We start from the raw sequence: 12,704 nt of genomic DNA, 5'->3' as shown, positions 1-12,704 counted from the left end.
AGGTAGGCAGTTACAGTGGCACCTCATTAAACTGTCCTCTGATGGTAAGTAAATTGGAGACAGACACTAAATATATCTCCATATATTCAAAGAGTAAAATCATTCTACTTAATTGCAGATCACATCTAATGGCCAGTTTTAATGCCTTTCATGAAAATAAGAAGTAGAAAGTATGCAATTTATGATTGTAGTATCTGGGTCAAATAGCAACAAAGGAAAGCAAAGATTAAGGATTAAAATTGCCTAAAATACATGAATGATGATGTGAAAATAATCTTGATTATAACAATTGCATGTTTATACAGCAAAAGTGCATTAGTACAATAAAGCCTTCACATCTTTATCTGTAGCTTTGAAGAGATGGAGAAAGATGAGTAAACTGTCAGTTTGAATCAAAGTTTTGTCATAAATATTTATAGCCTACAGAAAACAATTGTATGACTCTTTAGGATTGAGCTAATTAGTTATAAATCCCATTCTAAATATATTAACATAAATCTTTTACAGAAGCTTTGGCTTTCAATAGATTACTAATAAATTACTACTAATAAAAAAGTTATAATAAGTGCAACAGAAGAAACATTTCTAAACCCAGTGAGTGAATATGAGAAGTTTCCTTCCACTTGTTCCACTTACTGGGTCTACCCTCAAGACTGATCCATTGCAAGCCTTGACATATGGTACTTCTTTTGTTTCAAGTTTCAAAACTAAAACCATAAAGTGTAAGTTCCGTCACCTAACATGCCTACATCAGTCAGGACATGCATGCAGTGAAGGCACTGATAGGTTTGAAGGGAGTTTCCAAATCCCAGGGTGTTTAGTTTCATTTTTTTTGACCAAAAGATACTTATAATAAAACAAAAGACAATCATTTGTAGGTTGCAAGTCCCAGATCTTGTTTATTTATAAAGCAATAAATATTAGAAGCACAAATAAATTGCACGGGTGTGTAAACAAACTGTACAATGACTGAAGAGTTCAGGAAGGGTTGCCAGAAGACTCCAAGAAGCATATTGTCGTCATCCTGAGTGGGAAGTAAATTGAGGGGAAAAGTGCTTAGAAGCACTTGCGGTGGACGATGGATGGACCAGCTTCATCATACTCCTGTTTACTGATCCACATTTGCTGGAAGGTGGAGAGAGATGCTAGAATGGAGCCACCAATCCAGACAGAGTACTTGCGCTCAGGTGGAGCAATGATCTAGAAGAAAGAAAAGCAACAAACCCCTCATTTAACAGTTACATTTCTGAACAACCCACTTCACCAGTGTAACAAACCACTAGATGTTACTTTAAGTAAACAAAGGACTTTTCTATAATAACAATACTGAATTTCAGCAGCTCGTACAATAACCATATTTTCCTAACAATTGCTTCTAACTAATATAATTACTCTGATTAAATGGAGTTTCTTCTCATTTGTCCATCAGCTGTTGATCTTACTTTTGAGTTATTTTAGATCCCAATTTAATGATGTGGACATTTTCTCCATTTTTATCCACATTTTATAGTACAGAGTCAAATTCCTTACCTTGATCTTCATAGTGCTAGGAGCAAGGGCAGTGATTTCTTTCTGCATGCGATCAGCGATGCCAGGGTACATTGTTGTACCACCTGAGAGGACGTTGTTAGCATACAGGTCCTTACGAATATCAATGTCACACTTCATGATACTGTTGTAGGTAGTTTCATGAATACCAGCAGATTCCATGCCTTGAGAAGAAAGAAGACAGTAGGTCAGTAAATTATACAAGAGGTCTCCGTGAAAAGAACTTCTGGCATTTTTCTTCATCATTAGTGTGAACTTGTGTGATCCTTTTGATGTAAAATTACTTACTGATTATGAAATGTTATAGCAAAACATAAAAACTGGAATTACAGAAGTAGCTTAGAAAATTAAAATTATTTGTTAGAAAAGGTAAGAACCATAATGCATGTGCAAAGGAAAGATACTCAAAATATACAGTAAGAGAAAAGGCAGACACACAAGATAAACTCATTTAGTGTATGGTGATGGGAGAAAGTTACACGGAACAAAAAATGTGAGTATCAGGTTATGTCAGAGGCTCATAAAAAGCTTAGTTAAATATAGTAAAGACAGCAATAAAGACAATCAAAGCAGTTGAAGTAGAACTAAAGAAGACAATACTAACTTCATTTCTTTTTCAGCCTACTCAAAGTCTATACTGTTTATAACCATCAAGACAAGAGATAACCAAGACATGGACCAAGATATCAGTACTTGGTGGCAAGGAAAAAGAAACCAGGAGCAAGCGTTTGTAGGTTGCATTCCAATTTATTAATTTTAACAGGTGCTTCCCGAAAGGGCTGACACTAGATCCACAGTAAGATGTCAGCTGACGAACAACTGCATTTATTGCTTGGGACTTTACGGTTAAGCATTTGCTATATCCGTCAGCTGCACTCACAAGCAGCAAAGCTTACCATCTTGACCATAGCAATGCTTAATCAGAGTGCATATAAATATAGATACACCTTCCTTCCGTTTTTTCCCCCTCTTAGCCACTTTATTTCTCCATGGAGCCAGATACTGTTTTAAGTGTAAACCTTACAAATACAGCACTGAACGCTATTCTTGCCATCAGTGACATAGAATCATAGAATGTCTCAAGTTGGAAGGGACACATAAGGATCATTGAGCCCAACTCCCTAATGACAATATTCTAACTGTACATTTTACCGCTAAAAAATTGTGACCCTAAAACCTGATCTACAACTTGCAACAAGAGCCCAGAGCTCACCTAATTACCATTTGAGCTCACATCAAGCACAGCTTACAGGAACCAGAAAAGCTAACTCATTATTTATTTATGTTTGATTTCATGCCAAATTTAAAAGCAAGAAGAGGAGTGGGACACCTAGATCTTCTGATTCATTCATACCTCCTACAGAAAGGAGAATTTCCTGGGAACACTTACCGATAAAGGATGGCTGGAATAAAGTTTCAGGGCAGCGGAAACGTTCATTACCGATTGTGATCACTTGACCATCAGGCAATTCATAGCTCTTTTCCAGAGAGGAGGAAGAGGCAGCAGTGGCCATTTCATTCTCAAAGTCCAGTGCAACATAGCACAATTTCTCTTTGATATCACGAACAATCTCACGTTCAGCTGCAGATATATGGGAATTAAATCAAGATTTGGATAGGCAAAATGCTACAGGAAGAAGATGGGCTAAGAGACACATGAGGATTTTCACAGGAGGGCAAAGCTGAAGGACTGACCTGTTGTCACAAAGGAATAGCCACGCTCTGTGAGGATCTTCATGAGGTAGTCAGTCAGATCCCTGCCAGCCAGATCCAGGCGCATGATAGCATGAGGCAAAGCATAACCTTCATAAATAGGTACGTTGTGGGTGACACCGTCGCCAGAGTCAAGAACAATACCTGTGAGAGAAATGTCAGAGAGCAGTTGGAATCACCTAGCAAATGCTTAGAGCCCTTCGGCACGGTAAGCAGCAGCAAACAGAACAGGACTTTTCAGGCAGCATAAAGTAGCATCATTCTGCTTTAGTCATACAGATCTTGCCCATTCCTTCTGCCTTTGCTCGCCTGGACACTCCTGTTTGGTGCGAACTTTCCTACAAAACAGTGGTTCCATACATACTTCAAGCTAACCCATACAAGCAGCCTTCCACTGCTACTACACTGAGCAGGCATACTTGCCACAGTCACTGTCTTGATCCAATCATGGGCGTCTTTTGGGCCCAGTTTAAACCCTTAAACTGGTGTAACACTTGTGTAACTGCAGCATCTTCACAGGCATGTCTCCTCGTCTGCGTCATGGCAAAGGGCAGGAGAGTCACTTCCACAGTGCCTTTCTGAAAGCAACGCAGGTGGGCCCTTTCCACAGGCTATTTTGTGCTGGGTTTTCTGGTACTGTTATCATCTATCACTATAAACTAAAAATACCTAGTTTTCTGTAAACTTGAATAAGTTGTGGTGTTTTCTTCCTATTTGGAGCAGGAAGAAAGGGGAGTTACTGAAAGGAAATATCTAAATAGTGTTTATTTGTTTATTTTACCTGTTGTACGACCAGAGGCATACAGGGACAGGACAGCCTGGATCGCCACATACATAGCAGGTACGTTGAAGGTCTCAAACATTATCTGGGTCATCTTTTCACGATTAGCTTTAGGGTTCAAGGGGGCTTCTGTGAGCAAAGTAGGGTGCTCCTCAGGGGCCACACGGAGTTCATTGTAGAAAGTGTGGTGCCAGATCTTTTCCATATCATCCCAGTTGGTGATAATGCCATGTTCAATGGGATATTTCAAAGTAAGGATACCTCTTTTGCTTTGAGCTTCATCACCCACATAGGAATCTTTTTGACCCATACCAACCATAACACCCTAAGAGAAGGAAATACAGAAAAGCATTATTTGAGGAAGACAACATCACAGAGCCCTACATCTCATCTACATCACCGTCAACTACATCTCAGACAACAACGCTATTTTCAAGAAAGGTACAAGCAGTCACACAACTAAAAGGTTGTATAGGAAGAGAAATGAGCATCATTAAAATATTAAGTCAACAGAATTTGAAGTTTTCTCATAAAATCCTTTCTCCTTTAATCAGATGAAAGGATTTCCCCCGCCCCCCTTTTTTTTTAATACACCTCTAATTTTCAAGTACTTCTTTCTGGTCCAAAAATTTGACTGAAAGTAAATTGCACAATATCATGAGCAGGAAAAAAATCAGAGTTACACACAAAGAGACTTAATAAATAAGAAGATACAGAGGAAATCAGCCTTCTGGTGAAGGAAGATACCCTATATTACTTATGGAACCTCAGCAGTAATTTATACACGATAAAAAATACAGATTGCAAACATTTAATTAAAAAAAAAAAACCACAAACAAAAAGATATCACAAGCTTTTTACCAAGTACCATATTTTCAGTGTACTGATTTAACTGACAAAGGAGAAGAAGAATGACATGGTAACAAAGAAAAGGTAGCTTAAAGAGCGGTAAGAGGTAAGATCAGAGACAGACAAGAGAAACAGACGAAATTGAACGGCGTTTGGTATGTGAAACATTGGACAGGGAGGGTAGGAAGGGCCTTAAACAAACCGCTTCATGTGCAGATTTGGCCAAGGGAGATGCCTTTGAACTAGCAACAGCAGCAGGTCTGGCCTAGGGGATGGAGTGGGCAGCAGCTTCGTAGGGAGCTGGGTTTGGGCTCATTAGGAGAGGGAACAGAGAGAGGATCAAGAGGAAAGCTGGTGAGTTAGAAATAGCTGGGGGAAAGGGAGAAAGCGATAGAAAGGCAGTAAGGGACAGCCAAGCAGGGGAGCCAAGGGAAGCGCTGGAGATCTGGAAAGGTGGAAAGGTGTCACTCGCACTACTGCAAGCGAGCAGGGGGATGGGCAGGGTATTTGGGACAGGACAGAAGAACTAGTTTCAGAAAGGGGCGACTGGAGGCGACTACTGGAGAGAGGGGAAGGCTGTGTCCTGCCCTGGCCCTGCCCCCGGGGTTACCTGGTGCCTCGGGCGGCCGACAATGGACGGGAAAACGGCCCTGGGGGCATCGTCTCCGGCAAAGCCCGCCTTGACCAGCCCCGAGCCGTTGTCGCACACCAGTGCGGTGGTCTCCTCGTCGTCACACATCTTCGGAGGGAGGCACGGATCTGAAAAACAGCGCGGTGGCGTGTCCAGACCCCCGCGGGCAGCGCGGCGCTGCCGCCGGGCCTCGCCGAGCCCCCCGGGCGGACCCTCCGGCCGCCATCGCGGACGGTGCGGACGGCGGCGCACGGCAGCGGGCGGCGGGAGCGGGAAATCTGACTGGTCCCGGGAGGATGCTCCATGGCTCGGCCGCGCTGGTGGGCAGGGCTCTGAACCAGATCCGCCAGCCGCTTTCTTCTCCGCGCTTCGGAAGGTGCCCCAGCGTGCGTGACGCTCACTAGGGCGTCCCTGGCGGCACCCACGGGCCGCAGGTTGCAATGGGAGGGAAAGCGCTTGCACTGGGAGAGATCAGCCCAGCCCAGAACACTCGCCGGCGGCGCCCCGTCGGGCCGCGGCGGCTGCGCTGCGCGGGGGGCGGCCGGGCACGGGAGTGGTGTCCGCGGCGTAAGTGATGCTAAGCCAGGAGGTGCACGGGCAGCGCAGACGCCGCACCGGCGCGACCGGCACGCGACGCTCGCCGGTACCTCCCGTCCCGCCCCGCCCCGCCCCGTCCCGTCCCGTCCCGTCCCGAGCCGGCCCCGCGGGGCTGCGGGCACCGCCGCGCTACTCACCAGACCAGCACCGGCGGCGGGGGGGGCTGCGGAGGACAGCCTGGGTGCCGGCCCGGCGGAGACGCCCCGATTTATACCCCCCGAGGGGCAGCGTCGGCCGGGGCCGCGGCGGGACGGGGCAGCCACCTTCTCCTTATTTGGTCGGCAACGCGCCATTGAGCGGCCGCGCAGCCATGAATGGAGCCCGGCCAGCCCCGGCGCGGCCCGGCCGCCCGGCCCATGTAAGGCAGGCGCGGGGCAGCGCGCCCCCGGCCCGCCGCATGGCCAAATAGGGAGCCCCGCGCAGCCCCCGCCGGCGCCGCCAGCGGGCTGGGCCCAAGGTGCCGCCGGGGCGCGCCCGGCCCGGCCCCGCCGCGCCCCACCCCGTCAGCGCCGCCGGGAGCCCCCGGCCGGGCCCGCTCCGCACAGCCATGGGATGCCCGGGCGCGGCGGAGGGTGCGGGGGGCGCACGCGTGGTTGCCTCCGGCTTCTCGTTTTCCCACTGACACAAAGCCACTCGCGCTCCTATCGAGTCAGCGACCCCCGGGGCTGCTTCGGTGCCAACAGCACCGGCTGCTGTGCGGCGCGGAGGCACCGGCTGCTGCCTGCGTTTCGCGCAGCGCCCGCTCCGCTTCTTTCAAACTTTGATGAGCACATGCAGCAAAAATCGTGCTTTTCTCTGCTTTTGGCTGACATCTATAGCACCAAATGGGATCTGCTCATGTCCATTAAAATGCATACACTTAAATTCCCTATTTTTGCTCTTTTAATGCACAGCAGATTGGTAATGTGTAGTGATACATATAGGGTGGAGAATGAGAGATGGGAATAGCTTGGACAAAACCCAGCTATGGTATTAATGTAATGTGACAGTTGTTTTCCTGCTCAGCTTTTGAAACATCCACATTGATAATTTGTTCCAGCGGTGAAACCCAGAAAATCTGTGTATCTTCAGGATGATTTTTTGTTGTTGATGATTTTTTTTCAGTTAAAAATAGAAAGACTGGAGAGGCATCCCTTGAGTGGGTTTGACCTGGTATGTGAAGGCAGAGATTGTCAATGCGCATCCCAGAGGAGCTGCACTTTAACGCAGGGTACAGGGTCCTTCTGGGGCCCGATGGCCGCCTGTGTGAGAGCAAGAACAGAGGTTTGAGACAGAAGGGAAGGGTGAGACGTGAAGGTCAAGAGGGGAACACTCAGTAAACTGGAGCAACTGCTGAAGCACAGGTCCAGTTTGCTAGCTGCCGTGCAAGGGCTGGCAGCCATCACATGGTTGTACACAGCTTAAATGAGGTAGAAGGAAGGAGCTTTGTGAATGCAACCCAGCCTGCAAGGGGGGGGGGGGGGGGGGGGGGGGCTTCGGAGGGGTGAAGAGCTGTCTGCACTGTGGTTTGGCTCTGAGGAAGGGTGTGAGAACTGGAGATCGCCGACAGCTCGTTTCTAAGCTTTATCCAAAGGGGGCGTCAGAGACCCTTAGTCTTTAATATCTTCTGAAATCAGAGATGGTGGAATCAGTTTCCTCGTTTCTAGCACAATTAATGAGGTGGTTAGCTCCACCCAGCCCCGGTTTATCCTGGGGTTGTGCCCAATTACGAGCACAACTCTGAAGCAGATGTAGCAACAAACTTCTTGGCCATTGATAGCTCCTGCTTTTCTTTAAGTGCCTTGAGAAGAAACAACCTGTTTCAGGTGAGACACTATTTGTGTATAAAGGTGTGTGTATATGTATATTTCATGTATGTGTATATATAAATCTATATGCACATATATATTATATGTGCTTGTATGTATCTGTGTATATATACATAGGTATATGCTACTTTTTTTCCTTAGCTACCTAAGAAAGGAGGCTGTCGGACTGTGAAATGCAATGACCTCAGAAGGTCAAAGCAAGGGAAGATCTGTGCTTCAGTGCCTCTGCTCTGGACAGACTTTGGCTTTTAGTTTTCCTGCTATTCATGAAAAATCAATCAAAATCAATACTTGTAGGATAAGGACCCCAAGTGAGTATCTCTTTACCTAAATCAATTAGGCACAGGTAACAGGGAACTGAAAATATTTTTGTGATAGCGATGCCTGTTTATATAAGAATTCGTAGATATGCAAAGATGTATAAGCGTATACACCGTGGCACAGAGTACCATTTCAAAGAAAAAAAACTTTACCATATGCTGCTTTAAATTTTAAAAAGTCAGCATGTTTTACTCCATGGTAAGTTGCCATTTTTATAATTAAAATCTGCTTCTTTTTTTTCCGTAGCACGTCTTTTTCTACAAAAAGCATATAAAGTGAGGGATCGGCCAGCTTCTCCAGCACTAGAGATTAGTTTACAGTGTTATCTCAGCTGTTCCCCAGTTCAGAGGTGTTACAGTATTTACATAGAAGACCGCTGCTGATAGCTGCATTGAATTCCTCCCCAATCAGACCCTCCCTGTCACATCCTACATTCCCTTTGGCTAGAGAGAGAGAGACAGACTCCGTTGGAACCGAGACAGAGTTCCAACGGAGCTCTTGCTGAAAAATCTACACCAAAAAATCTGTATTTTCTTGTTTGCTTTATAACTAAATATTGGCTTTCTCTCCTCTTTCCTCAAGGAGTCCATCAGGACTCACATCTAGGATCTTGATACATTTGAAAGCTCATCAGTTCCCACCCACCGCCCCCACCCCCCACCCCCATACTGCAAGGTCAAATGAAAAGGGCACCGCACAAAGTCCATAAATCTAAAATCACATCTTCCTCCTCATAGCCATTTGAAAAGTACCCAGCTAAAGTTATTCCTTCAGCCAAAATCATTCTGCTTTCTGCAATACGGTGATATTACAGCCTCAAATGAGCCAAACAAGCAAAGAAGCAAAAACCTACTGAAATATGTTATGCAATGTCATCTAGAGGAAAAATGCTCTAGCATCTGACTGACCAGGATCCCCGCATGCTGTGTACATTTCTCATGACTTAGCTATTGGGAGTGACCCCAGAGACAAAGGAAACACAGGCAGCGTGGAATACTGGGAGAAGAGACAGATCTGCAGTGGATGTGATCCGCATATACCCTAAAACAGCCTGGACACACAGGAGCATGAAGCCTCGGTGTATCCACAATATTAATTAGCTGGTATTCAACCAACAAGACACTGCTGTGACTGTGTTACCTCTTACCTCTGCATGGTAAAAACATGAATAAAAAAATCACACTCCAATCCTATGTTGCCCAGAAATCTTCACAACTGTTATTCAGCTTTTGAATGAAAAAAACATTTAGCTTAAAAATAAATCCTTGATTCCTCAAAAACTTCAAAGCATAGAACACTTATTACCACAGATTTCAGATTATTTACAGTAGTTAACATTGCATTCAGAAATTGAAAATGGGTAGGATCAGGCCCTCCCTAATTTTTTTTTAGTCTTTCAGATTATTTTTTTATTACTTGCACATGTTCTAATAAAACCAATAAACTTTTCATAATGCAGCAAACCATTGCATGTACAGTATACCGTGACCTAGCAGGTCTTAGAGCAGATGACGTCTCACTTAAAACCTGCTATTTCTAAATCCAATGGATGATGACATAGGCAATCTGTTTTAGCACAGAGTCAAACGTTACCTCTCTTAAGCCTCAGGCCAGTGTAATCTTTGGAAGAAATTTTACATTTTTTAAAGAACAAGAAGTAAATGCCACTCTGACAGGTTTTCTTTTGTCACATGACAGCTGTTTGGAGCTATACGGGCTACAGAAATATAAGCAGCGTTGCAGCAGAGTATTATTGATGGGCAGGAGTCTTGATGAGATGAGAATGCCAAACATACAATATATGATGAATACCGTTGTCATGAATGAGTCACTGTCACAAAGGAGTCGTATGTGGTTACCTACATCTGTGTAGTTATGAATCTGTCTCTGTGTGTATGCAGATATACAAAGAGAAGCCAGAAAAGACACTTGTTAGTCACCACCAGCCTGAGGTTGTTTCTCATGAAAAGCTCTACTACACTTTCCCAACTAGATTTTGAACCTCCCAAGTGAGAAATCTTTCTCCTGTTCTGCTAGAGGAGAGACTCCCGATTTAATAATTGCACTGTCAGGCAAACTTCTCCAGAGGATTCATCGGGTATTTCCCTTTCTTAGTTATATCTCATTCACCCTAGTAATAGCCCATGTTTCATACTTCGTACATTCCTTGTCCCCTCAGCATTTAAACCCTTGCATAGTTGCAGGCTGTTATCATCTCTCTGCGCCTTTCTCTCACTCACTCATGTACTGCTGCACATCTATAATTAACCTGAAACATCTTAAGTGTGCACTGAAATGGTAGAATCATGAGTTGGGCACTGGGAGCTAGAGATGCAGCTAAAACATCTTGTTATGAAGCTGAGAGAATTAGGCAAGGGCAACATACGTGGAGGTGAGTGGCAGTGAAAGGAATTTGTGCTTCTGAGTCTCTGACTCTCTAGAATCATTATTTGCCACGTGTCACTTACAAAGAAAGGCCAGGACTCTCACTCTCATTACACCCTCTTTGCAGTGGGAAGCGGGCTCAGAGAGTGCCAGCAGACCCTAGAAGCACTGCACGTGCACAGGAGGAACGTCTTGCTTCCAGAAGCGCTGTGCACCTCTCGCAAGCCAGAGCATAGCAGGCATGACAGGGTAGGACTCCAACATTTGAAACTGGGAAGACTGCAATCTGCTCTGGAATAAAATGCAGCCCAGGGAAGCTGCTACAATTCAGGTTCCTCAGACTTAAGCACTGAGTAGTTCAAGAGGACAGAAATATGTCCTGAATGCTTCAGCTGTTGCCAGCCTGTATTTCGGTTGCGAGTCCCGTGCAGTGTGTCTGAGATACCTGCCCTACATTAGAAAGCTGATGGGCAGTATTTCTAACAGTATAGAGTCCTAGAATCATAATATCACTTAGGTTACAAAAGACCTAAGGTTTGAGATCATCAAGTCCAACCATTAACCCAGGACTGAATTTCTAAGTCTCATTTCTATTGTTGTTTTTTTCCAGTTAGAAAACACATCTGACCTAAACACCAGAAAAGATGGAACATGAAAAACAGTTTTGTGTTTCTTTGTTCAGTATCACACAATCATCATTTGATACTCGATGAGTCTCTAGCTGCTAGTACAGTATAAATAAGTAACAATTCAAAGGCAACTTTGCAAATGGATAATTGCTGGATGTGCCAAAGATGGTTTGACAATATCTTATATCAGGAATACTTCCAAATAACACCAATGCTTGAGGCTAAACTCTGCCCAGTTAACTGAAATTTGTCATTATTTTTATTTAAATTATATTTCCTTATATGTGATCATATAAAGCTCAGATTTGCAGAACGGTCCCCCAGGAAGAGTAATGAAATGACATGGTACCTTGGCAGATATTTCATTAGTATGTAGATTATGTAGATTAGCACCTAGATACTTAAAGATGACAAAGAACAGTGAGAAAGAGTACAAGACAGACTCAGAAATTTGTAGCCAAAGGCATTTCCTCACCCTGATTTATGTCTCACTCCACCTTCAGTCTCCTCCAGGCTCACTACACTCTTCGTTCTTTGCCATAGATTCTGCACCTGTCACGTTCTATAGAAGGTGGTCAGGACTTCAACTGCGAAGGCCTGTCTATGTATTGCTTTTCAAATTTAGCATCACCACTGCTACCAAACCAGTGCCCACGAGCAGATGCAAATCTGCTACCAATGGTGGTGTTTCTAGCACCCTGCTGTATTCTTTCAATTTAGTCGAGTTCTCTGCTGTAAGTGTTTCTGCAAGGCCTGAGTCACAGCCATGTGGTAATTCATGTCAAAGCCAGTTTCTAAGGACTATTCAGAACGTTTCACACTAGGAATTGATCTTTTCCCCTCTTCACTGTTTCTAATGTCCCCCTTTTCATCAAGTTCCCATACTTTTATTTATGTTTTTATCACTTTCTCGCTATCCTCTATTTCATCACCTTCCTTCTCATGTAATTCCCATCTTTGCTTTCCTCACTACAGATCTGTACGTTTTCCAGATGTATGTTCTCCAGTATGTATAGATTGCTGTGTGCAGCCACCTGCATGCAAAATGAACAGACACCGACTCTGTAAAGATAAGAGAGGATTCAAATCGCCAGGGAAAAGTTTTCCAGAGAAACAAGAAACCTACCCATTGAAATCTAGTGTGTATATTTTGTCTTTACCGGCAAATCACACAGGTCCATGTTCTTATTTATAACCCACCACATCACACATCACTTTGGTCTCACTGATCTGCGTAAGCAGATTTGAAGTCCACTGCAATGAGCAGGGTTCAATAATCTGAAACAAAAGGAAGCTGAATCTACCAGGTGCTGCAAAGCACTGGGTTTCCAGATTGTTTCTCAGATGCCTTTTATTTTTCAGAATCAGAGACAGATGTCTCATCATTACAAGAAAAGCAACAATGAAGCAGTCTATTCTAATTGCATTCTAGCTAAGGAATT

General features: G+C 44.5%; 1 protein-coding gene and 1 long non-coding RNA gene across 3 annotated transcripts; one reads left to right on the top strand and one right to left on the bottom strand.

Moving 5' to 3' along the window:
• Positions 1-871: 871 nt before the first annotated feature.
• Positions 872-6,854, bottom strand: ACTC1 (actin alpha cardiac muscle 1). 2 transcript variants are annotated; one of them, XM_037395430.1, is made up of 7 exons: positions 6,257-6,854; positions 5,502-5,650; positions 4,043-4,367; positions 3,244-3,405; positions 2,939-3,130; positions 1,531-1,712; positions 872-1,200 (listed from the first exon to the last, which is right to left on the bottom strand). In XM_037395430.1, exons 2-7 carry the CDS (start codon positions 5,628-5,630, stop codon positions 1,057-1,059), a joined length of 1,134 nt encoding a protein of 377 aa, XP_037251327.1. In that variant the 5' UTR covers positions 5,631-5,650; positions 6,257-6,854; the 3' UTR covers positions 872-1,056. The 2 variants fall into 2 exon arrangements, with proteins under 2 accessions (XP_037251327.1, XP_037251329.1); XM_037395432.1 differs by lacking the exon at positions 6,257-6,854 and having other exon boundaries at positions 5,502-6,187.
• An 818-nt stretch (positions 6,855-7,672) lies between these two features.
• LOC119151477 lies at positions 7,673-9,591 on the top strand. The gene is made up of 3 exons (XR_005105429.1): positions 7,673-7,924; positions 8,069-8,238; positions 8,495-9,591. It is a non-coding gene; the product is annotated as an uncharacterized LOC119151477 (long non-coding RNA).
• Positions 9,592-12,704: the final 3,113 nt, after the last annotated feature.

The sequence above is a fragment of the Falco rusticolus genome, chromosome 7 (assembly GCF_015220075.1).
Source record: "Falco rusticolus isolate bFalRus1 chromosome 7, bFalRus1.pri, whole genome shotgun sequence".
Taxonomy (NCBI): Eukaryota; Metazoa; Chordata; class Aves; order Falconiformes; family Falconidae; genus Falco; species Falco rusticolus.
Note: the sequence above shows the minus strand (reverse complement) of the source record. Positions and strands in the feature narration are given on the sequence as shown.